The following is a 27,558-nucleotide window of genomic DNA, read 5'->3' as shown; positions in this document are numbered from 1 at the left end:
CGGGGTGGACTCATTTAAAGTAATGTAATCGTCTGGTTTTAGCCAGGTTTCTGTCAAACACAGCACATCTAGGTTATAGTCTGTAATCATATCATTAACAATAAGTGCTTTTGAGGTAAGGGATTGAATATTCAGCAACCCGAGCTTTATCATTTGTTCATTTGTATTAAATCTGTTTTTTTATTTGTTGAACATCAATTACATTTTTACCCTTAGATGGGTTTGAAAGTTTTTTGTATTTCCTAATTCGGGGAACAGACACAGTCTCTATATGATGATATATAGGTGAAAGAGCCTATGTGATGATATTTATCTGACCTTGGTGACCTGAGACAGCTGGCAGACGGTCGGTTTAGCCAGTCTGTCTGCTTCCTGACCTGAGCCCCAGATTGTCATGTTTGTGCTCTAAGACTATGAGCCATATTACTAGAGAGAAGAGCAGCACCATCCCAGGAGGGATGAATACCATCTCTTTTAAAACAGGTCAGGTCTGCCCCAAAAACTTTTCCAATTGTCTATGAATTCTATATATTTTGCAGACACCACTTAGACAATCAGCCATTGAGTGATGACAATCTGCTAACTATCTCATCACTCCGGCGAACAGGAAGGGGGCCAGAGCAAATTACAGTGCCTGACATCGTACTTGCGAGTTCACACACCTACACCTACAAAATGTAACACTTTTTTTTAACCCACTGAATTTTATTCTCTAAAGATCCATCAGAAAGGCAAACAGATAGCAACACACTTAACATAGACAATACCAAACACTGAACTGAAACAGAACAGAACATATATACAGCTGTTAATGATGGTGACTGATGAGTGCACAACTTAATGTAATAGTGTCCATGACAACAAATGAGTGTCAAATACAGGTGATGACAAAACATAACAAGTCCAAACTAACGTGACATTATGGCCAAGCTAATGCACTTCATGAATTCAAGTAGCTTTTCGTTTGGCGTTATTCAATATATCTCAGTGCAAGGGATACAATAATCTCATATTTACAATAAGATCCCTCTTCCCCATATATTACGCTGGAGCACCACCTGAGTCTTCTCCTCCCATGAGTACCAGTGATGCTTGATTCCACTTCCCGCGTCCTGCGCAGACATCAACAGCTCAACTGGGTTGTAGTGTAGGTTGCCAGGCTGAGGGTTGAAATTTGTATGATGTGTCGATTGTGTGAGTAGGATGCGTTTCATACAAGATCTGGCAACTGGAGTCTGGACAACCTTGGAATACTATATTGATGTGATTATTCGTATGACTTTGGGCCATACAAATTACGCGAGTTCCCCGGATGAAATAACAAAACGGGAGGGGGGCGGGAGATGAGTGTGAAATATGGGAGGCTCCGGGAAAAACGTTTTGACCATGCTGACAGGTATCAGGTCATCAGACTTATTGGTGTTGATGCTGATCGGCCTGTTTGCTAATAAAAAAGGAGAAAAGATAAATGTATACAATTAAAAACTGTGATAAAATTGACTTTCATAAAACATTGCACGTTCACCACAATGGAACAGAAGTTTAAATGAAATAATTTATACATACGTTTTATTCTCCCAAAACGTAAGATTTAAAGACTTCCACTTTAGTCTGACTACGGCAGGAACTGGACCTGTTTTAGGATAATTAAAAAAATTAAAAACTGGAAAAATCATTCCTTTAAATCAGGGGTGGGGAACGTCGGTCCTGGAGAGCCACTGTCCTGCAGAGTTTAGTTCCAACCCTAATCAAACACACCTGAACCAGCTAATCAATGTCTTTAGGATCATTAAGGCTACAATCAGATGAGTTTTTATCAGGGTTGGAGCTAAACTCTGCAGGACAGTGGCTCTCCAGGACCGACGTTCCCCACCCCTGCTTTAAATGAAGCAACAAAAAAAAAACAATGCAGAGATTAAGTGTTCAAAGTAATACAATACCTTCTCTATTACAGTCTTGTAACTTCTGTTCTTCTTCTGGGTCAATCAGGACTGTATTGACAATGCAAATAAACTTTAAATTAAATGTAGCCTATTAATTAAATAAAAAAATCTGTTTGCAATACAACAATACAGACAATTCTTAACATGATTTTTGTAGGGAAAAAAAGTTATTTTTATTTTACCCAATTAGTCATAGGTAATACTTGCCTGCTTGATCTAGTGTTCTCTTCCTCCAACAACAGAACAGTAATATCCCTACTGTGAGTGCAGCCAGAACCAGGACTACATACATCGGCCATCGCGAGCGTTGACCTGGTGGACGACCTGGTGCAGTCACGGCTGGATAGATGGATACATATATTATATAATATAGGCCTTTATTTCATATAAAGTTCATTACATAGACATTTTTAAGACCCAATGAATAGAGTCAGAGTTTTGTGGCATTTTAATCAAAGAGTCTTAATTGACTCTGCCTTGTGTTGTTCCAAATCTGTATGACTTTCTTTCTTTGGAACATAAAATAAGACATATCGATTTTCTAGATTTTTGTCCATACAATGAAAGCCAATAACAGTTGACGCACTTAAAAAATATAATATTTTGTGTTCCACATAAAAAGAAAGTCATACAGGTTTGGAAAGACATGGGGGTCAGTAAATGATGGCAGAATTTGCATTGTTTGAATGAACTATCCCTTTATTTACTGAATGAGTTTAAAAATGTAGAATCTTTCTCTTCTGGGAATATCAGCGTATAAATATTGATTATTCATCTTGCAATCAGGGGCTCAAATTTCTGTTCAATGAATTGCTATATCTTCAATAAAAACATCTCCTCCCTCTAATATCAAGCTAGATATGGTTCATGGCTGCAAACTAAACTAACAGGGTTTTAAAAATGAAGCATATTAATGAGTCTGAATGTGTCTCATCAACCTTTTGAATAATCTTTGGCCTAATATGAATATATTGAAATTCTCTACTCACCAGTAACGGAAACATTGAAAGCCTTATTTATGGTGCTATTGACAATGACCTTCAGTCGATAAAGTCCAGAGTCTGTGGTTCTGATGTTCATGATGGTGAGAGATCCAGTCTGACGGTCAAACTGCAGTCTGTCCTTGAATGTTTCATTACATCTACCGTCATAAATATTGGTGTTAAACTGTGAGTCGACTGTTGCCGAACAACTCTTATTAGGCCCAAATTTCTCCCACTGTATTAGATCCTTGGTGTGTTTTAAAGTAACACCAGTGGACAGAGTGACACAATCTCCCTCAGTCGCTGATACTGACTCCACTCCATCCGCCTCGACAGCAAACACACCTGAAGAAAAACATTCAAGTGTCTCAATCACTCAATTAAACTTTTATCAATTAAACTTTTAATTTTTTATCATAAAATAATTGTTCTTCCCATTCTCCATTGGGAAGTATTTCATAAATATGCCATCTGCAAACACCAGGGTAACTTATCCTCAACTAGACTCAAAGATCACACATAGGCTGCAACATCCCTTCACAATACCCTTCCAGTGACAGTGGAAACCTTGATGCTTCACACAAACAACTTCCTCTTTGAAGAACAATGTTTCCATTAGGAGGGAAGTACAATTCAAAGCAGTTGGAATCGTCTCGAAATGCTAAACAATTATGAAAAACAAAAAACTGTTCTTTAAAAGGACAATATCATGCTATTGTTATGTATTATGTACAAAGAAATACATTTTATTACAAGGCTGTTTCCCCTTGTAGCCAATAGAGGGCAGCAATTACACTTTAAATTATAGCCTACATCAAATCTTTATAATTATATTCAAATGGATGTATAATGCCAAAATTGACCAATGCTTAAACTTTCATACCAAGTCTGGTACTGGTGGGATTTTCTTGCATAATACTAGGTTACTCCAGGGGATTACTCTGGAGTTACTTAACTCATATGCCAAAATGCACTATTACTAAACTAAATAAATCGACTAAATCTATATCTATAAATAGGTTAGGAAGGAGACATGCATACATGAAACTGTCTGATCCATAGGAATCCGTGAATTATTATTGCATCAAAAGTAAGAGAACTATGACAATTGTTCAATGGAAAAATGTGTCTGTGTCACATGTGGAAAGAAAGCAGGAAAGTGTCTAAACCACAGCAGTGGGCGATGCTTTACACTCTCTCAAGCACAGATAGACCTTTAACAGCCACTCTCATTTAGGCCTTTTTTTACTTTCAGTTCTGTCGTGCACATGCCCACGCAGAATCTGTTCCTGCAAAACTTCTCAGAGAGCTCTGGTGATTTTATTCTAATAAACATTAGGGATCATTGCTTTCAAATATCAATAAGAGTGTATTAACTCGATGTAACTTGTTTTAATCAGCACAGAAAATACAAAAAAATAAGTTAGCTGTGTCTACGCATCCGCAGTGAGTGTATCACCAACATAACACCACAAAACCACAGGACTGAGAAAGTAACAGCCACTGCACAGTTGCAGTAATGAGAGTCTAAACTTGCTCTTCCTTATCCACTAAACTTTACAGAGACTCAACTAAAGTGATACTAGTCAGTCTTACAATGCCCATGTGGACTGTCATCTTGTTTTTCATCTGTGTCCATGGTGAGTTATTTAATATTACATTTATCATTAGTTATTTTGCCTCTGTGAAGAGTTTTATCCTGATGAAATTCACTCTGCTAACGCTAAATCATCAGTATTGTTGTGGTAAAAGAGGAAATACCTGTGAACATGAAGCGTAAACTGATCATTGATTATTTATTAATATGGCACACAAAGGAGCTAAGTGGAAACAAAAAGAAACTATCTCCTGTTGCTGAACACTTCCTTTGTGGTTGAAAAACAATTAAACAATTCATTTTAACTGCTGTTTCTAACCAACAACCTCATTTGAATGTGTTCCAGATGCTCAGACAGATGAAATGATCTCAGTATCAGTGATGGAGGGAGATTCTATCACTCTGAACTCTGGTGTTACTGAAATACTTAGATATGATCGTATTATGTGTTTTTTTGGACCTTCAGAGACTCGTATTGCTGACATTTATGATCAGGTCATCACTATATATGACCAAAGTACGAGATTCAAAGACAAACTGCAGCTTGACAGTCAAACGGGATCTCTCACCATAAAGAACATCAGAACCGCAAACTCTGGACTTTATAAACTAACTGTTCTCAGTCAACGAGGGGTTTCACACAAAACATTCACAGTTACTGTATCTGGTAAGTGAAATATACCTCCTCTATTACATTTTTTGTTTTATTTATCTTTCAGAGGGGAACTATTCTGGAAATGTGATGCAGTTTGTTCACTCACTCGTTAATGTTAAATGTGGATCCTTCATCTTCTTTTTGTTTGTTTTCTTTTTGGTATAAAGCACCTGTTTCAACACCTGTCCTTCAGACAATCCCTCAAATTAGCCATTATCCAGGTGAGTTTCATAGCATTAGAGCATGAAGATTATTTATTTTAAGCTCACTGTGTTATATCTTTTAATTAAAACGAATAACTGCTGTTTTAATACAATGATTAAAGGGATAGTTCACTTTAAAATGAAAATTCTATCATCTTTTACTCACCCTCAAGTTGTTTCAAACCTGTATGAATTTCTTTCTTCTGCTGAACCCAGAAGAAGATATTTTTGAAGAATGTCTGTAACCAAACAGTTAACTGGAACCATTGACTTCCATAGTATTTTTTTTCCTACTATGGAAGTCAATGGTTCCAGTTAACTGTTTGGTTACTGACATTCTTCAAAAATATCTTCCTTTGGGTTCAGCAGAAGAAAGAAATTCATACAGGTTTGAAACAACTTGAGGGTGAGTAAAAGATGATAGAATTTCATTTTAAAGCGAACTATCCCTTTAGAGCAAAAGTAAGCAGAGCCAACAATTTGACAAGAAATTAGCAGGTTACTACTAGAGCACTGAGCAGCCGTAACAGCAAATACCTGCTAGTTGAAATCATGGTAGTTGAATTGTATTTATAGCATGCAGACTGCTTCTACAAACATTTGTGAAAGAATGGGTTGCTCTCAGGAGCTCAGTGAATTTAAGCGTGGTATTGTGATAGGTTTCCACCTGTGCAATAAGTCCATTCGTGAAATTTCCTCACTTCTAAATATTCCGCGGTCAACTTTTAGTGGTGTTATAACGAAAATTGGGAATTGGGAACAACAGCAACTCAGCCTAAGGGGTAGGCCACGTAACATCACAGAGCGGGGTCAGCGCATGCTGAGGCACACAGTGCACAGAAGTGGCCAACTTTCTGCAGAGTCAATAGCTACAGTACAGACCTCCAAACTTTGTGTGGCCTTCAGATTAGCTCAAGAACAGTGCAGAGAGCTTCATGGAATGGGTTTCCATGGCCGAGCAGCTGCATCCAAGCCTTACACCACCAAGTGCAATGCAAAGAGTGATGCAGTGGTGTAAAGCACGCCGCCACTGGACTCTAGAGCAGTGGAGACATGTTCTCTGGAGAGACGAATCACGCTTCTCTGTCTGGCAATCTGATGGACGAGTCTGGGTTTGGCGGTTGCCAGGAGAACAGTACTTGCCTGACTGCATTGTGCCAAGTGAAAAGTTTGGTGGAGGGGGGATTATGGTGTGGGGTTGTTTTTCAGGGGTTGGGTTTAGCCCCTTAGTTCCAGTGAAAGGAACTCTTAATGCTTCAGGATACCAAGACATTCTGGACAATTTCATATTATTAATTCCATATTAAACGCTACGGATTAAGAATGGGATGTCATTAAAGTTCATGCATATAAAGGCAGACATCCCAAAACTTTTGCCAATATAGTGTGTATATCGACATGTTCAGTTCACCTAGTTTTGTCATGGCTATGACATATTAAGTCGTAGGAATGTGATTATGGGTGCTTCTCAAACAGTAGGCTGTGTCCTACCCTCTACCCTCTGTCCATATCCATCCTAAATAGTATGTGAGATTAAAAGAAGTGTGTCCCAAAGCATAGTATGTTGAAAAGAGTATGTCAAAGACCCTGGATGGTCTACTATTTCCGGTCTCTTTTCAAAGCGTGGATCCGTGCTCACTATAACGGTTAATATTGCCCACAACCCAATGCGCTTTGGAGGAGGATTCAGTTCAGAACTACAAACACAAATAAAAAGTGTTAAAAAAACTACAAACATGACGAATGTGAACGACCGACGGTTAAAGCCACTGGCATGAACCGGAAGGAGTGACCAACTTTACTTCAGTACTGTGACAATCTTCCTCCAAGTCTACACTTTCGTGATGTAACGCCGCTTTGATTGTTGGGTAGAAGCTTGCAGCGGAGCTCGCGGGATTGTAGGCTTGGCAGAAGTGCATATTGAGGGCACATAGAGGGTTTCTAAGTAAAACTGGAAATTTCTCAGGATTTAAACAATGTCGGAAACATTTGGGATAATGACATACGTCAACAAAATATATAATCTAAAAATGTTACATATTGTCTTACATATTGTGCCTTTAATGTTATCTGCATTATAATTCATCTGAAACAACAATGTGAACTTTTATCAATCTTCCCTTTATTTTTCCAGCTGATCTGCCCATTCCTGTCATAACCAGTGATTCTTCACAGTGTTCATCATCATCATCATCATCATCATCATCATCAGAGTCCAGATGTTCACTGGTGTGTTCAGTGTTGAATGTGAGTGATGTGACTCTCTCCTGGTACAGAGGAATCAGTGTATTGTCCAGCATCAGTGTGTCTGATCTCAGCATCAGTCTCTCTCTACCTCTGGAGGTGGAATATCAGGATAACAACACTTACAGCTGTGTGATCAACAATCCCATCAGCAACCAGACCACACATCTGGACAACATCAGTCGACTCTGTCACACATGTGAAGGTAAGTGAGGTGTTACCATATTTATGATAAACAAGTACATCAATGCTTTACTTTAATGTCTGAGTGCAATAGTCTACGCTTATTGAAAAGCACAACTATGTGCGCAATGTTTTCTTATTTTAATTTAGACTCTGTCCAGTGTTGTGGTTTCACTGAAGCTGTGATCCGATTGGTCATCTCTGCTCTGGTGGGCGTGGCTACTGTTGCTGTGCTGGTTTATGACATCAGATCTACTAAAATTAATCAGGAAAGGAGAGCACATGTACATCAGTCCCTCACTGATACAATATAGTTGTTGAACAACAGTCTCATTAACCTCAAATACAATTTGCCCTGACATAATGGTTAATTTGGGAAGATATATTAACTAAACAATATCCACAGTATCAGATCATCACTTTTTACTTCAGTAACATCAGTAGAATGACAGAATCTCCCTCCATCACTGAAACTAAAAGTGCATGCACTACTATGCAAGTCGATATTCTGAATATATATTTGTAAAAGCTTTATAGACCGATAGGTTGAGAGTGACTCTTAAAGCACCAGTACCACAACCTCTTGTACCTCTGTTTGAAGACTTTATCTTCCAGAATCTGGCAGTAAGTCCATCTCCTACCCGGACCCGTTTCAGGATCCTTTACCTTAGCAACATTACAAACCTAATTCTTCACCTTAATCTTTTGCAGTTCATATCTTTGTGTGTGTTTGTGTATGTGTGACCCTGCTGCTCCAATGAGCATATCTTGTACAATGGCCATGCTTTATTTTTGAAATTTCTAAATTCCATCCTTCTCATGGAAATGTAATAATTTTTGAGTTTTCAGTGCGAGTTAAATCCCTTTTATGGCCCATTTTACCTGTAAAAGTAAACCTGCCGCACATCTGAATAAAGGGTGTTTTTCACTTTAATCCCTAATTAACAATTATATACCATTTATATATAAAAGTAAGAGTAGTTAAGACTAATGTGGTTTGGAATTGGTAAAATGTTCTTGAAAGAAATATGATCAGAATATCGATTTGCATAATAATTGTGCGCAGACGGTATTCCCATTCATGTCACAGCACATTCAGGACAAGTTCATAAACTAGTGCTAGACCTGCCTGTTGCAAATAACTCCTACTATCAAACCATATGCTTTACGATTGTTTTCATTTACCACCACAACAACCAGACCACTGGAAGCACTGAGTGTCTCTTTATCTTCACTTTCTACTGCAATCCCTCTTGTTCACCACCAGAGGTCAGCACTGACACAATCTTTTTCTTTTCTTTTTGTACAGCTTGCCTGTTTTCTAGATTGTTTCTTTGCCAATGCCTACTATTTGGACTATTCTTACAAAGGCTAATTTGTTAATCCCCACTAAAGTATTTGTATGAAGATCATTCTACCTTATCTGTGGCCATAGTGAACAACAACACAACTTAAATAGCAAACATAAGTTAACAACACAAAGGAAAAAGCCACAACACAACAGAAATAGTCCTATGTGTGCACACAAATATCCTTCTAAGACCAAAGCATAGACTTTTGACCTCAGTAGCGGACTTTTCTCAGTGGCTTTTCAGAAATACCAAATGTTTGAAGTTTTCACCATTAGCACTGGAAATATGTTTATATTTTGTAATTATCATTCAAATGTGACAACTTAAAATTGTTTGTCATAAATCAACATATCAGGAAAATGTTATCAAACATGTTTCTTTGGTTTTCAAATCAGAGTATGACTTTCTGTTCCAAAATGTCATACATTGATTTCATGCATGTCCATTGTAGTAGACACCATGACTTAAATCATGTCAGGCATGTGGGAGACACAACAAGTGAATAGGGAAAGAATATATATATATATATATATATATATATATATATATATATATATATATATATATATATATATATATATATATAACAAAGTATATATAAAAAAAATCCCCATTTGTTTCTTATGCTCCAAACAAATGTTATTTATGTGATTTATTTTACCTTTAAATTACATTTAAAACTACATTCACAAAACACAAAACTACATTTTTGTTTTTGTCCAGAAAGCTTTCTTCTTTTTATTTTGATATTTCTTTGGAGATTCTTCATGTTTTATTTATTTTAAGTTTGAATAGATTGTATCAATACATAATAAATAAATAATAATTAAAGCACATTCTTCACATTCTTTCAACCTAAATTCAAAATAACTCATTTCATGCATTACCCTCTAAATTCTGCTCAACATATCTCGCCTGGTGTTTCTGCCAACCTCTTGTGAAATACATACACACACACACACACACACACACACACACACACACACACACACACACACACACACACACACACACACACACACACACACACACACACACACAAAAACAAAAAAACAACAACAACAACACAACACATACTTCATGCCACTAGATGTCCTTATTGCTCCATTTGGAGCAAATTAGCTGTTCTGTGTCCTAAAGACAGTTTAATTCATCAGGTTTTATCTAAAACCTTCTAAAATATCCATTTAAAAATGCTGATTTTTAATACAGAATAAATGAAATGCTGCTGCATCTTAAAAAAATGCTGTTATAATTTCACCATTTATTTTACATTTGTGTGTGTTGGTGGGGTGGGTGGGGTTGGGTTGGGCTGGGGGTGTTCTGCATTGTAAATGTGTTCAAATCTAGCCACTTGATATTTGTGTGCAGTCTGCAATTGACTGATTGATTTGTATTTGAAAGAAAGAAGCGCTTCTCAAAGGTCATACAGTACAGGTCAAAAGTTTGGAAACATTACATTTTTTTTATATTTTTGAAAGAAGTCTCTAATGCTTATCAAGGCTGCGTTTATTTGACCAAACATACAAAAAAAAACAGTAATATTGTGAAATATTATTACAACTTAAAATAATAGTTTTCTATTTGAATATACTTTAAAAAATAATTTATTCCTGTGATGCAATGCTGAATTTTCAGGATCATTACTCCAGTCTTCAGTGTCACATGTGACATCCAGTCTATCACATGATCCTTTAGAAATCATTCTAATATTCTGATTTATTATGAGTGTTGGAAACAGTTCTGCTGCCTAATATATTTGATGAATAAAAGGTTAAAAAGAACTGCATTTATTAAAAATAAAAAAATATTTTCTTATAATATAAAACTTCTTTACTATCACTTTTTATCAATTCAACACATCCTTGCTGAATAAAAGTATTGATTTATTTCAAAAAAGAAAGAAAAAAAAATACTGACCCCAAATTACTGATCAGTAGTGCATATTGTTGTTACAAAAGATTTCCTTTTTTTTTTTTTTTTTTTTTTTACTTTTTATTGATCAAAGTATCCTAAAAAAGTACCACGGGTTCTGAAAAAATATTAAGCAGCAGAACTGTCTCCAACTTTGATAATGAATCATCATATTAGAATGATTTCTAAAGGATCATGTGACAGACTGGAGTAATGATCCTGATAATTCAGCTTTGCATCACAGAAATAAATGATAATTTAAAGTATAATAAATTGAAAACCAATTATTTAAAATTGTAATATTATCACAATATTAGTTTTTTTCTGTATTTTTGATCAAATAAATGCAGGCTTGATGAGCAGAAGAAACTTCTTTCAAAAACATTAAAAAATAGTAATGTTTCCAAACTTTTGACCTGTACTCTGTCTGTCTGTCTGTCTGTCTGTCTGTCTGTCTGTCTGTGTCTGTGTGTGTGTGTGTGTGTGTGTGTGTTGCATTGGGAATGTTCTAGTCTCATGCCTTAATTTGTGTGTGTGTTTGTTCTGGATTGTGCCGGCTTTTGAATATTCCTACTATTGACAAATAAAAAAACATTCCATTCATTCCAATGGGAAAAGATTTGTATTTCAATCGCATAGACTCCTCGAATTTAGTAATTTTCTTTAATCAAGAAACACTTGATTATTTTATGTAGGCTATTTGACGAGCAGAGAATGGTTTCTTACGTCGAGTCATCGCCAATATGCGTAACATGAGATAAGATTTCGGACGAATGACAAAAAAAAAACAAAAAAAACTCAGCACCCAGAGAGCTAAAGTAAACAACAACGTGCAAGTTGATGAAAACACAATGCGATTGACTTGCTGCCTCAGATTCGATCGTCCTAGTTACGGAGAATATGGCCTCCACAATCATAAAATACAATAATAGGCTACAGCATTTTTGGTTAAACCCTGATGAAATCGCGAGAGTGGAAAAGTATCAAAATACTATCTAAACCAGAACCGGTCTGCCACACTTTATCATAACTGTGTCCACAACAGTTATCAGTTAAACAAATACGTCTGATTCACTCCCTGTCAAAGTAGACATTAGGCTAATAACACATAATCTCTTCATAAGCTTATGTTGTCGCCTATTGTTACTGCTTTAAAACAGCACACCTTTAAAGGAGACTGAGGCTTTTTCTCTCTCTCTGATTCGTGTGCCACACATTCCAAACCACACCCTTGACTGATTATTTTAACTTAAGAGAAGGCTTGAGAATGTCATTCATTACTGTACTACCTGTGTACAGATTTACACAGTGATGAAATGGAGAAATGAAAAGGGACCATTCTTGTTGATGATAAATCTATTTTGTCCTTTTTTTTTTTTTTTTTTTTTTTTACCGGTTGTAAGATTACAAGTAAGGTCGTAATTGTATTAAATGTTGTATTGATCACCATAATTACAGTACACTGTAATTATGTAAAAAAAAACACTTTAGCCTACGTTAAAAAAGCAGCTGTGATTCTCAGTACATTAGGCCTACCATAAAAATACCTTAGCAACATTTTACGTTTTACAGATTTAACTTGAGGAAGGAAAAAAAAATGTATTTCATTAACTGATATAATGTTAATAAAGGCTACCAACCTACCGAGGTACTAATATCTGTTTTGTACCTTTATAATACACACTGACAACCAACCACCACAAACAGGGGAGTCACATGATATATCTAAGCTCATCAGCTGCAAACATAAATGATAATAGGCCTATATAAACGTGTCACAGTGTCTTTCACACAAAAACACACCATCATTGTAACATGACACATTATTGCAGCACGCTAAAGTAATGCAATAAACATTCATTTAACAACATATGTAACATAAAACCCTAATGTATAACTGTTAAGAAATAGCCTAACTTAAATGAAAACAGGATGATTGCAGGTAAAGTAGGACACTTTTTGTTAAACGTGTAATTTTTCTTTTTCTTTATTGTTTTTGTTAACTTTATGGTCCAGCAATAAGATTTCAATTTTAATACAGATGATATAATGTGTTATTTGCAAGGTAGGCCTATATAATATAGCCTACTTTAAGATCAATTTTAAGATAAATTTTCAGGTAAAGTGAGCCACTCCTGATTTATCAAAAACTATTCTGTATCTTAATTAAAAACACATGATTTGTGACCCTAGACCCTGGTCACATGGGTCAATTTGTTGAAATTTAGATTTATGCATCATCTGAAAGATAAATAAATGAGCTTTCCATTAATGTATGGTTTGTTATGATAGGAAAATATTGGTCAAGATACAACTATTAGAAAATCTGGAATCTGAGGGTGCAAAAAAAATTTAAACATTGAGAAAATGGGCTTTAAAGTTCTCCATTTATGTTCGCGATTGTGCTGCATTCATTCACAAATATAAATGTTTTATATATTTACAGTAGGAAATTTACAAAATATCTTAATGGAACATGATCTTTACTTAATATCCGAATGATTTTTGGCACAAAAGAAAAATCGATCATTTTGACCCATACAATGTATTGTTGGCTATTGCCACAAATACACCTGTGCGACTTATGACTGGTTTTGTGATCCAGAGTCCCATTTATTAACACATATTATCAAACAAACATATTCAACAACATATTTAACAAAACCCAAAAGCACATGCTGATTCAAATTAATCTGTTCACTCAAATTCAAAACAACTGATAGAACATGTTGTGTTGACAACATTAAATTTGGTGAAATCTGAATATCAGAATATTGTATATAAATCAATTCAACATTAAAAATTGGTTTATAACACATGGAAAAACAAATAGGTTAACAAAATTTTTATGAGAGGAACATTTAAAATGGTAACCATTGTAAAACCTTTTTTCTCTCTGTTTTCTCTAAACACTTTAAATTAAATTAAATTCATATTAATTAAAATAATATTTTAAAGCTTTATTTTCTGCATCTTGCTTTATATTCAGCATTTTTCTCGTCACATTCCTTCTTCACTCCACAGATTTAACTTAATGCCTTAACGTATTTTCTGCTCTTTCTTTCCTTTATTCGATCTCTGACTTGAATTTTCTAATGGCCACTCACTCATTTATGTTTTCTAAATAGTAGATTTAGGGTTGTTATATTAGAGTATACTCACTACAAAAAACTAGACTACACCACTGGTGGTTCCCAGACCACGTCTCAAAGAGAAAGAGGTCTGACGTTAGCCAGGCTAAGATGGATGGCCTACTACATCATGCATTCTCAAAATCAAACCTATAAAGGAAGCATGTAGAAAGAAAAAAAGCAAAGGTACCAAAATGGAGCCCTGCCGAAGTCCAGATTTATCAGCAGCATAGGAGATAAAATTGCTAATCCTGACAGAAAAATATATCTCAGACTAGTTAAATAATATTTAAACCAATTGAAGAATGAAACTTTTAGCCCCATAGGATTCTAATCAGACAGAAGCACTGAGTGATTGACAGTATCGAAGACATAAACGCTCTAAAATCGCGGAGAAACCTGTGTCGGTAGGCTATAGCAATTAAAATATCAGCAGAGCAGACCGTGCTATGATAAGATTTAAAACGACTGATTTTTTTCAGAAATATGCTTTGTGTTTAGGAAAGACTAAATGGCAAAACATAACATTTTCTAGTACAAAATTATTTGTCAAAGAGGACAAAGTAATGTCATTACAAGTAAATAAATAGCCTATTAAAAAAAATACAAAAAATAAAAAATAGGCCAATAGCCTACTAAATAGTTTTTTTTTAATTAAATTTGCTAGTACTATTTTTTTTAAAAGTGCAAAAGTACAGTACAGCAAAAAATAAATAAGTAGCCTACGAAGAATGAAAAATTATAGTTTACCAAAAAAATGTTCTTACCTTCCGTAATTTCAAAACTTACACCGTGACCACGCCAGCATCACCAAATCAACTGCGGTCGCTCCAACACGATCTCATGAAAGTGCGTATCTATATAGCACGAATGATATTTCTCGTATAATTTATACGCCAAAAAGAGTGTTTGCGTGATACGCAAACCTCACAGTCTGAGTTTTGCATGCATCATATCATAGGCACCGATTTATATTTGTGTTCCGTTATTTTAATGACAAATTAAGTGCCGATTTCCTGAAGTGTAGGCCTACAGGAGAGAAGTGCTGATTTCTCTTGCGAAATTGATGCGCTCTCGACATTTGTCATTAAAATATAACGCCAGAAACGGCCTCAAATAAACTGTAAAAATGTGAAAATAATCGTGTCTGAAAGCTGCAATCGGTTTTATTGGTTAAAATCAATGGATAATATCTTTATATTTTCCACAGGGTGTGCTTTCCCTTTTGTGGCTACTGTCATTCAGCTGAGCTGAGGCTGAACTGATTCGCATAGACTATATTTATTTAAATAGGCTAGGCTAAGGAATTTCAATTAAAAAAAAATCAGTTTTTGAGGCTAAATTAAAATGTCCGTTACATCATAAGAAAATCTGATCCAACAGGTTTTTAATATATTCATTACCCTGCATGCGCTATATTTAAAATATTTGAAATGTTTTAGCACTGAGTCACTGACTTCATATTCTCAAAAAATATAGGCCTACCTCACAAAATAGGCTACCAGCACATGCCCCACAAGCAAAGAATAGCCTAAACGTGTAATACACACTTTAATGCATTTCATTAGAAAGGTGTTCTTATCTTCCACAGTCACTAAGACAATCAAATGCAAAAGCATTTAGGTTAAATCCCGATTAAATCGCGAGAGTGACGATCCTTAATAAAATATCTGTCAGGGAAAGTAGCCAGAACCAGACTGCCAACTTTTAGAACTGTGAACAACATTAACAAAATGTGTCACCTAAAGCTATGACAAAGGGCCACATTCACCCATGTCTTTGGGGTAATGTCTTTGTAACCTGTTTGTAACTAAAGCACATTTTAATCTAAACTAAAATTTATATTATATGCAGAATAAAAAAGCACAGATATAGGCAACACATTCCAAGTGAATTAGCCTATATATTTACAAATGTAATTATAAAATCATTTATAAATTATAAAAGAGCAATAAAAAAACAATAGCGGAGTCCACGTCACAACGACACCATATATTGCTGGTATCAATTCGAGAGAGCAACCTATGAAGAAAAAAAACAAATAAAAAACAAACAAAAAAAAAAAACAGGTAGGCTACAACGAATAGCTCGATCTGCAGAGAAAGGGTAGGCTATCTGTTAAGACTAACAAACTGGGCAATAAACAGCAGAATGTAGGCTAGGCCTAATACAAAAATATTACTAATTCACCAAACGGCTATTCTTACCTTCGACGATCAATAAGAAAATCAAACGCAACATTCTCAGCATAGGCCTATTGATAAAACAGATATCATTCCTCTAGCCTATATTCTCAATTTCAAAAACTGTATCTCTTAGACGCTCCCGCAAATGGAAGTCAAAACTGTTCCTGACTGTTGCATGCATGTCTGCTTGTAACCACACACACATGACATTAGTGGTTTGTGGTTACAAGCCGACATGCACACTCACAATTAAATCACTGAGCGGAAACCTGTTCTCAGATGTGTGCCCTCTCCTATTTGAACTGTGTTCTCACCTCGCCTATCTTGTGCTGTTACTTGTTGACAATGGTTGGATATGTCAGGGCGTGGGCATGTCATGTCGGCGCGGGCACGTCAGCTCTTCTTGTCGCTTGACTTTTACTGCTGGTGATGACTAATGAGCCGGACACGCGCTTCTGAAAGGTTTATCAATACATGTGTAGTGTGTGTGATAGAGAAAGCGGGGTATAAAGTTATGTCGCTCACCTTACGTGTGTAATATTTACATACGGCATAGCCTACTATAATATTGATTTATATTTATAACTTGTAGATAAAAGTTAACTGGTGCTGGTGTGATGACTAATGAGTTTTAGAGCCCGGCACGCGCTTCTGAAAGGTTGCAGCCTATATTAGAAATCATGCAGTGCAGTTATGTGGGAAAGTCATGTAGCTCACCTTATTGCGTGGGTATAGGCCTAATATTCATATTTATACTGGCCTGTGAGTGCACCATGCAGTCAAGGGAATTTGAAGCCTCCTATAATTGTGAGCTATAGCTATCGTAGATTCGCAATTTTTTTCTAGGAGACCCATATTTTACTTTCCTTAACGACTCATGCTATTCTTAATCTATAATGTGAATAATATAAGCAGAAGTGGTTAGTAGCCTAACGAGGAAGGCTACATTTACTTCGTCACATCTACTTCAGTTTTTTTTGCAATAATAATAAATAAATAAAAACTGACAGGGAGCGCAATTAACATCTTAGTTCAGCTTATACCGCGAAGTTGTTCTTACCTTCCACAATCAATAAGAGAAACAAACGCAACATTCTCAGTGTTCATAGGCTATATCCTCAAGCTCGGACTCTCAGCGCACAAGTCACATATCTGTAGCAGACCGTATACTGTCATCATGTCGCTGCAACCATTAACAAACCATCACATATATTTAACCATCACAAACACCCGTCCCTTTCTCACAGTGGGTTTCCTCCGCTAGATGGGCACGCGCTGTCAGTGCGCTCTGATTTCTTTTGATAGTTATTGTTATTGAAGTGTTTCCGCTTAACATGCGCTCTAATGCCACATCTGTTGTAGCCTACCTTCACTTCCTAAACTTCTTGAATAAGACACCATGTCCAAGAGCCACATCCGAATCAATAAAATCAACACTTCTCAAATAACAGTCACTCACTGTAAATGAATAAGGATTTTGGGTGATGCGGTTTGCTACAAATGCGTTGTTTCGCATAGAACAATAATTAATAACATAGAATCACTTTAGACCTCCAATTCAAGCAAACAAAACGAGCCTACTTACCGAACGAGAGGCACAGAAATAAGTAAGACAAAGTGTTCATTTTTCATCTCATCAAGTAGCCATAAGTGAATAAACGATCCGTGTGCCGTTCCACAGTTCAGCGAGGCTGTTACTGTCTGTTTCTCATAAGATGAGGCTTGAGGATAAGAGGGAGTTACCGCACTCTATACTTTTCTTTTCTCTCGCCAAGTAGATTTTTCTCGGATATTTATCTAAAAGGAGAATATGCATATGCATGGAGGCGGAGCGACCATTTCAGATGTGAGAGGGACATAACCACATCCTGAGTGTGATGAATTGCCCTCCTTTTCAAAGTTTTTCTCTGGTTCAGTTGTTCAATTGTCAGTTCATGTTTTTTTTTTGTTTGTTTGTTTTTTTGTTTTTTGCTGATCTTATTCATCTTTATTTAAATATCAGCCAGCTAAGCCAGGCTGGGAGCTAAGCCAGGCTCATATATCCAGGGTGTTTACCCCATTCAAATCTGCCTTCGCGCTTTGGCTGGCGCTGAGCCAGAGTGTTTTCTGCCTTCGCGCTTTGGCTGACGCTGAGCCAGAGACACAATTCAGTGTTTTCTGCCTTTGCGCTTTGGCTGACGCTGAGCCAGAGACACAATTCAGTGTTTTCTGCCTTCGCGGTTTGGCTGACGCTGAGCCAGAGACACAATTCAGTGTTTTCTGCCTTTGCGCTTTGGCTGGCGCTGAGCCAGAGTGTTTTCTGCCTTCGCGCTTTGGCTGGCGCTGAGCCAGAGACACAATTCAGTGTTTTCTGCCTTTGCGCTTTGGCTGGCGCTGAGCCAGAGACACAATTCAGTGTTTTCAACCATAAAATGTTTATTTCATTCTTATTTTATTCTTTATAAATAGACTTACTAGCACTAAAACTATAACTGGTCATCACATCAGTAGCCTACAACAGGCTTGTTAAAAGAAAGTTTACTGCACACGGCTGCCACATATTTTATTTAGCCTACTCAAGCGCCCGAGGGCATAATCAGGTTAATTTGAACAACAGGCTTATCTCCATAGCAATGGAGTATGAAATCTATACAGTACACTTGGATACAGTCAACATTTTAAAACCTTTGGCGATTTTAGGGGATGATTAATCTTCAGAGTTTTAGAAGTCCTCAAAAAGTAGGCTTAAGTTTGTCCACTTAACAGCACATCCGCAAAACATTTCAGAAACGCGAGATCAAGAAACTAACTGGGAATTAAAATAATAACAGGCCTTATTCATTCCATTTATTAACATTTCGTTTCATATAAACTGCATATAGTCTAAACTATGCCTGTGATGATAATGAGAACATATCTGCCTCTGCCCTTTTCTCTTCAGAGAACCTGTTGCTATCCACCGATCCGTGTGTCTGGTTATTATTGATCCGTGTTGTGGTTCTAACGGCACTGAACTTGAACGTCACGGCCGAGCTCACACAAAAACTTGACAATTTCATTTAAATTTTATATAAATATAGGCCTACATATTGTTTTTACTTTTTTTATGGGAATTTTATGGGAATTTCCTGGTAAAATGAAGGTAAAAATATTATTTTATATTTTATTTTGCCTTTCCACGGACCACCTGCAGTACCCTCACGGACCACTAGCCTAGTGGTCCGCGGACTAGAGGTCTGCATTCCCGCGGCTGTCCCGCGGGATCCGCGGGACCCGACCAGATATTTTGCGCCGCGGGATTAAATTTCCGACTAAAAAACGGTAGCGGTCGGTAACTCTGGTGTAATTTGAACGGGAGCGGTCGGTCATTCAATATCACGTTCCCGACGCCGACGTTCTTTCAGAACAGCATATTTTCGCTTACCTAATCTTAATCTTATCGACCACCCGGTATAGGCTACAGTCTGCCCTGTAGGCTACTCAGGACCGTTATGCACGCGCTGCACGGACCAGTAACGGTTCTTTCTGTCATGCATTGATTGTATTTGCTTAACAGCAAAATGTTACGAATTTTGATAATACGAATAAAAATAATAGCCTACACTTCTTTCTTTTTTTCGCTGCGATATTTTTTCCCCTACTGTCTGCAGCAAAATGTTAAATTTTGTATATTGACAACATGGCCGTAGCCAGCTATGAGGTCACCGAGGTCCGGACCTCGGTCATTTTTTTATATATAAAAAAAAAATTTTTCAAGCTCTCTGAATGATTAATTAGCCGTTTAAACCGCGTCATGTGTGTTTGCAATTCATGTCGCTGCGAGAAGGTAGAACAGTGAACGGGGCTTGAGAGCGTGTTGTGAGTGAGGGCGCGGGTTCAGCCTCCGTGTTGCCAGATCCCTATTATACGTCTTTTTGGACTCGTTTTTCCCATTTATTGTGACACTTTAGGACGTTAATAAAGTGGGAAGTTGAATGTTAGGGCTAGTGATATATTAATTTTCTTTTCCAAAACACAAGCTTTGAACTTATTTCAGATTATTATTATTATTTAGTTTTTTTAATGTTTTTCGTGGCATTAATAAAAAAGAAGAAGCTTAGACAAACTGTAATTGCTGACAGGAAGATACCACATTCGGTAAGACAAACGCAATGATCATCGTGATTATCTGTAAGAAATGTACAACACTATAAAAACAATAGCATAATACAGATCTGTATTATTATTCTAACGTTATTTGTAACTTGTTACGAAATAAAAAGTCTCTCACCTAAAAAAACGTACTTTCCTGTCCCGCCAGTCTCGTTGCGCAGCCTCTTCAATTACACGCGCAAATGCGGCAGAGCGCTTTATGTCACTTTATTATAAAGTATAGCATGATGCAACTATCAAGTTCAAGGCAGTATCAAGTACAAGCATGATGCAACAACATCGTAGTTGATGTCAATTTGTAAGTCATATATATATTATAATGCGTTATATTTTGCCAACGAACTAAAATCGAAACCGTGATATGGTTTTGTGCTTTATAAAACAGCACAAGACTTTAATTAAGTATCCAATATAGGCATTATGTTTGTGCTGCGTGATTTAAAGAAAAGTGTGCACTTTGCTCATGCGATCAAAGGGTTTATTTCTTGCAAGTGAAGACATTAGGACAAAAGTATTGTAATTTTCCTATAGTGTAATGTAAAATATACTTTTGAAATATTCATTTTCATTTATTAGGCTATATGGATTTTATATAGGAATAATTATATAAATCATTATAATATTATTATACTAATTGTTTGGCATACTAAAACACCAGTGATAATGTAGACTGAAACTCTATATCATAACAAAAAAATATGTTTGAGCCACCTTCAATTTAGTACAAGTCAATGTTTTTTCTTTGTGCACAGTTCATGGGTTGAAGCCCGTTGAAGCTCTTAATTTTGAGCTCTCAAAGAGCACCAGATTGATGCATTTAACCTTAAAATGTACAAAATTTTCTTGCGGGGGAGCATGCCCCCGAAACCCCCTAGAGGGACAGAGGTCCACCCATCATAGTTTTACAAAATACTATGGGAAAGAATGATCATTTATGAACTTTACTCCAGCATAGTACAACAAAGATCATTTTAAGTCAGTAAACTAAAACTATTAATGCAAAATTAAAATGTCCTTGAACAAACTATACATTTGGCCTGCCTAAGGGGGGGCCTACAAGACATTGTGCCCTCTGAATTCTTAATCCGGCCCTGCACCTCACCCCCGGACCTCACTAATTTTCAAACCCTGGTTACGGCCTTGATTGACAAGGCGAATAAAATAATAATAAAAAAATGTTTGTGCAGACTACATTTTTATTTTCTCTGTGAAAATGTACATGTGAAATTCTGGCAGATCTAAATTAAAGCGGGATGGTCGGTTCGGGAAGAAAATTATTCTAAGCAGACAGCGGGTGAACAAATAGTGTATATATAGCGGGAACGGGTGGGTGCGGGATATAACCCCAGCGGGAGCGGGCGGGACTTAAAAAACAGTCCCGCGCAGACCTCTACCGCGGACCACAGTTTTGGAATGGCGTCTAGTGCACATTCTGCACAAGATAAGAACAAGATAATTCGCTTGTCAGCGCTGGGCCGTCGCTCCTAGCAAACGCTGTCAGATTACCAGGGGCAGAGTGGGATAACAGTGGGGTAATATATTATAATAACAATTCATATTTAATAAAATAATTATTCATATTTATAAAAATAACATATTATTGTATGTTGTATAAGCTACACAACATACAATAATAACAGAAAAAGAGAGCCGCTCAATAGTAAACCATTATTTTTTGTAGTTACCACCAAGCTTTTGGCTTTTGTGAACACAAGACTTGAGTGACATTGATTTTTACTCAACTAACTGATTTAAATGTGTATCTTTCTATTCAGAGAGACTCACTTGGTTGTTGTGGCCATCTCCCGGCCGTGAATAAAACTTCATTTCTACTAAGAGTAACTTGGGAGTCGTGTCAGTTAGGGGAGACCGGGGACAGTTGCAACACTTTTTGCATTTCTCTCAGTTACTCAGAGACTATTTGGACTAGACAGAGGCGGACAGAGTACACAGCTTCATTACTTGAGTAAAAGTACAGATACTCCTTGCTAAATTTTACTCAAGTACAAGTAAAAGTACTACAGTCAGATGTCTACTTAAGTAAAAGTACTAAAGTACTTGTTTTTAAAAGTACTTGAGTATCAAGAGTACAAGAGTACATTTTCTAAATATTGCATTACTGCTGCCACAGTGCTTACATTGGTAAACACAGCAAACACTTGAAGCGAAAATAACTTGTTCAAAAAATTGAAATAGTCTGGCGAGGTGGGGCCACGGGTTCGGGATGCGATATTTTTTTTCCCAGGATGGTAGGGGAAGACTCATGAATATTCATTAAGGAAGTCATCCCTGATTGGTCTGATGACCTACCCCTAACCCCACCCCTAAACCGACCCGTCACTGGGGTTAAGACCAATCAGGGATGACTTCCCCAATGAATATTCATGAGTCTTACCCTACCATCCTGGGAAAAAAAATACTCCCGGGATGGACCTGCTGCGTCTTCATCCATTGTTTCGTCCATGGTTTCGTCTCTTTTCTAAATCTGACCATGGAGTTGACTTTGGTGGAAAGCTTAAGGTGATTGCTGATAGGCTGTCCCAATCAGTGGCGCCTGCACAATCCAATCACATTTGAGAGGGAACCAACAAATTGAGGGTTTCCGAGATGTTTCTTTTTTCCTTTTTTTTTTTTTAGAAGAAGTAACGGGTACTCACGGTTATGGATAGAAATGTAGTGGAGTAAAGAGTACAATATTTGCCTCTCAAATGTACTTGAGTAAAGTCATGAGTACTCCCCAAAAATGATACTCAAGTAAAGTACAGATCCCTCAAAATTGTACTTAAGTACTGTACTCAAGTAAATGTACTCCGTTACTGTCCGGCTCTGGGACTAGACCAACCAAATTTGTATATATTAAACTTGCATCTGTCTGCTAATTACCCATACCATTTAAAGATGATTATATATGACATATCGTTCACAGTATTTATTTGAATGGAAGAAGTCAGATGTTGCAACTGACCCCGACCCAGGGGACGGTTGCAACACGTTAAAAATACCTTAAATTTCTCTAATTAATTTTAGCTTTTTGTCTCAATGAGCATATAATTCTGAAAATATTAACTGTTTTAGGCCTACTATAATATTATAGTATTATTTATTTCAATAATATTATTGTAGCCTATAATTTATTTATTTAGTCATATTTATCAAATAACAGTTATTGAGGTTTTTTTTTGTTAGGGTTAGTTTATGTGCAGAACATAGGCCTACATAGATTCAGTGTGCAGGCGTTACAAATGCTATTCAATCTCTCCATATTTCAGTGTCAGACAGGAAGAATTGAACAATTTGCAATGCAACAAACCTTTATTAAACATGCAATTTATAACTTTATAACTGCAACCGTCCCCAACCCTATGAGCCATGACAGAACATAATATTCCTGCTAGACACACTGACTTTGACACATGCTAACCATGTCACTTAGAAGTCAACAAAACAATAATTCAAACTAAGTAAGTTTTGATTAATTCATACAAAATGTCTGGACAGTATGACAAAAAATATATCTCATGAAAAATTTACTTTCATACCTCCAAAACAAGTTTTGTTCAATAAATGCAGCAGCAAATGTTGAATATGTCTACTGTCTTCTTGGTGGGGGGAGGGTCTAACTGTGCATGTGCAGTATGAGTGTCATCACTCTAGCTTGTTTCTGATTGGAGAAAAATGACATGTTGCAACCATCCCCTGTTGCAACTGTCTCCGGTCTCCCCTAGGCTATATGCTGCGCAGCTGAGAAATAGATTCAACAGCAGAACATCTATGTGTGATTGAGGTAAAGATTCTACGCTTAAAAGACAACAGCAGAACATCTATGTGTGATTGAGGTAAAGATTCTACACTCAAAAGACAACAGCAGAACATCTATGTGTGATTGAGGTAAAGATTCTACACTCAAAAGACAACAGCAGAACATCTATGTGTGATTGAGGTAAAGATTCTACACTCAAAAGACAGCAAACATCTCAATGTGATTGATGTAGGGATATAGCTTCTTTACGGGACCCCGTCCCCTTACTTCAGGGAAGCATTGTATTGTAAGTATTGAGGTAATTCAGGAAATTACCTCGAGATAAAAACTGTAGTTATTATTTTAACAACTGCAAGTTGTTTAAATTGTCCGTGGTGAAGAAGTCAGATTAAGTAGCCCTAGGTTACGCTGTATATGTAGGCTATTAAGAATTTCAACGACAATACACATTCCACATGAGCTATATATTTACAATAATAATAAATTATATTCGTTAAAACAATAAGTGAAGTCTAAAAACTCGTTCACACCAAGAGCATGGCTAACTAACCTTCTAATAAATGAGAGAATAGCGGAGTCCACATGACAACTGAACTGTAAAAACGAGAGTAAAGATATCGCTGGTATCACTTTATTTATGCGAGCAACATGTATGAAAAGATTTTTCACATTTAAAAAAAAGACTAGATAGATCTTAAAGAAATAGTAGCCTATTTGTAAGACTGACAGCTGAATGCAGTTTATCAAAAAGTTTGTCTCCAAAACGAGAAACGAACAGACCACGCTCAGCGTATTCATCAACACTGTCTGACATCCTTATATCCTCTCTCAGAGTTAACAAATTATCACACAGAGAGTAGCTAAATTGCTGGAATGAGTCAGAGCCTGACCGCAGTTGGCAGAGAGCCCGGTTCATTCACTCTCACAACAACAGTAGCCTACAGTTCCTGCCGGTGTCTGAGACTTGAGACTCTCTAACCATTTGGCCAGAACTGCCCATAGACCAGCTTAATGTTTATCAAAAAGTTGTAAAACAATGTTCAACAAAAAGTTCCATCAAGAATGGTATCCAAAATGTCATCAAGAAGATGAAACTACGTAGTTTTGATGCATCTACTATAAAGACATTGAGCAACTATCATAGGCCTGTGTTGTTATTTTGTTATTTAGACCAATAACTGTTTTCCTGACCTTTATCTATTTGTCGGAGTAATTACAGATTGCCAAAATGATGGATGTTGACCTCTTTGACCCCGGACCGAGCAGCATAAATGCCCCCACCCATGCAATGAAACGTTAACATGTTTGTAACAATGTTTATTTTGAAAGAAATCTGTATGTTTTAAAAATAAAATGGGAATATTTAATTTGTTTAAAAAAGAATCCAAATGTAAAGGTGTCTGTGTGTTTGACGCAGCAAATATGCAACTCATGTCACCTCAAACGAGGACTCAACAATGCTCTAATTTATTTAAGTTATTTTTGAGAAAATCAGAAAAGGATTTTTCAAAGAAATCCTTAGTCATCTGGTTCTGAGCACTTCTCTGCATTTATTCATGAGAAAAAGCTCATTTACCCATAGCAAAATTGGTTTGGCCCAGTGCTGGCCCACACAGCCTACTTACACTTGGCCCTCATACCGCAGTGAATTATGGTCATACCACATATGGCCCATGGCATAGTCATATCTCAGCCACCTGTATGACCATAGCTGACCCTATTCTGTTTCAGGATGGGTAACAAGATATATAATACAAAAACAACAACAACAACAAAATTAATATTTCTTTTCATAACGCTGAAACAATACATTTTACCATTTTGTAAAACATACTCCCTTTAATGTTTGTGGCCAAAGCCCATGCCAAGTCCAATGTCACGTTTCAGGTCATGAACAATTTAACTCTGCACATAACTCTGGAACATTCATGCATCTGTCCACCACAAGTTTCACTTTGCAAATAACTCTGGAATATGTGCTGCTGTCCACCAACATTCTGCATACAACTCTTGAATAATTCCTCTGTTAACCAGTCACACTCTCCTCGTGCACTTTCTTCTTCATCCTCTCTCTTCTGCCACCGTCCCTATCCGGGGCCAGATGAATCCATATTTTAATGGTGGAATCGATTTCTTTTTCAGTGGCCGCTAATGTCAGATAGTCACGCCTCACAGCCGCTAATAAACACATATGATCACATGGGTCGAAATTAACTTTTTTATCAACAGATAATGTGGCAATTGGATTTTAAAGGACATTTACACAAAAACTGAACCCAAGACCTATAGACAGACATTCTGTAAAGTAAACATGTAGAGACAGTACATTTGCAGATCATTTCAGCAAAGAACTGGCAACATCTTCCAACCAGCCTATATATATTACTCTCACCGCTTCATAACATTAAAAGGTTAGACCACTAGTCACATGAACTATTGTAATGATGTCTTTACCACATTTCTGGGCCTTGAAATTGGTGATTACGTTGCAGTCTATGGAGAATCAGAAAGCTCTCGGATTTAATCAAGCATATTTGTGCTCCGAAGTTGAACAAAGGTCTCACGCACTTCATGCGACTTTGAATGTAAATGAAGCAAGAGAAATAAGAAAAAGAGCAGGAATGTTTGAAGTGGTTAACAAAAAAAAATAAAAAAAATGATGTTACAAGAGAAACACTTGGCGACTTGGAATGCTGCTGACTGGGCTCCCCAGAGTGGGACTCTGTTTTCAGCCATAGCACCTCACTTAGCGGAGGGATTGCCATTCTTTTTTGCTAAGAGTGTCAGTCCGACTTATCAGGTTGATGAATAGGCCTAAAGGTAGGCTTTTAAAAGATAGGAAATGAAAGCTTTATACACATAAGTAGCCTACAAGTTTCATCAGCAGTCGATTTTCTATTATTGGAGATGCCAACAGACTGTTGGATGAAGGTCAGCCTGAAGGCTGACTGTGAGACTAAAAGTGACACACCTGTATGCAGCTGAGTGACTGTATTGCTTATTAACTGTACTACATTCTGTTGGCTACATACATCCAGTGCTTGAATCAGAAAACAACACGATTTCCGTGCTTGCATTGGGTTTAGGTTGACAACAAAATAATACCTATAGTAGTGAGAAAGCATAATGCACGCACTGAGCCCGTATATAAGATTCATCAAAGTCACACTCTACTATCCTGTTAAAACGGAAAACAAAGTGTAATTAGGAGTTCAATTTATTTAATCAAAAAGTCATTCTTACCTTCAAAAATCAGTGGGAACACAAACAAACAAA

The 27,558-nt window shown here is 36.8% G+C and overlaps 2 protein-coding genes across 5 annotated transcripts in view; one reads left to right on the top strand and one right to left on the bottom strand.

Annotated features, from left to right (window-relative positions):
* Positions 1 to 692: 692 nt before the first annotated feature.
* Positions 693 to 27,558, bottom strand: part of LOC311085688 (uncharacterized protein) — a 32,886-nt gene continuing 6,020 nt past the window's right edge. For both annotated transcript variants that reach the window (XM_084118272.1, XM_084118273.1), the window contains exons 2-6: positions 2,933 to 3,271; positions 2,151 to 2,282; positions 1,941 to 1,991; positions 1,567 to 1,633; positions 693 to 1,444 (exon numbers count right to left, since the gene is read on the bottom strand). In XM_084118272.1, coding sequence (XP_083974398.1) covers positions 1,414 to 1,444; positions 1,567 to 1,633; positions 1,941 to 1,991; positions 2,151 to 2,282; positions 2,933 to 3,271 — 620 coding nt within the window. In that variant the 3' untranslated portion in view covers positions 693 to 1,413. The remainder of the gene's footprint in view (positions 1,445 to 1,566; positions 1,634 to 1,940; positions 1,992 to 2,150; positions 2,283 to 2,932; positions 3,272 to 27,558) is intronic.
* Positions 4,453 to 25,560, top strand: LOC311085667 (uncharacterized protein). 3 transcript variants are annotated; one of them, XM_084118242.1, is made up of 5 exons: positions 4,453 to 4,566; positions 4,870 to 5,190; positions 5,346 to 5,399; positions 7,516 to 7,830; positions 25,502 to 25,560. In XM_084118242.1, the coding sequence occupies exons 1-5, from the start codon at positions 4,524 to 4,526 to the stop codon at positions 25,522 to 25,524; spliced, it is 756 nt and encodes a 251-aa protein (XP_083974368.1). In that variant the 5' UTR covers positions 4,453 to 4,523; the 3' UTR covers positions 25,525 to 25,560. The 3 variants fall into 3 exon arrangements, with proteins under 3 accessions (XP_083974368.1, XP_083974366.1, XP_083974367.1); XM_084118240.1 differs by lacking the exon at positions 25,502 to 25,560 and adding an exon at positions 7,959 to 9,629; XM_084118241.1 differs by lacking the exons at positions 5,346 to 5,399; positions 25,502 to 25,560 and adding an exon at positions 7,959 to 9,629.

This window comes from Abramis brama, assembly GCF_963993115.1.
Source record: "Abramis brama genome assembly, chromosome: 6".
Classification (NCBI taxonomy): Eukaryota; Metazoa; Chordata; class Actinopteri; order Cypriniformes; family Leuciscidae; genus Abramis; species Abramis brama.
This window is presented reverse-complemented; position numbering and strand designations above follow the sequence as displayed.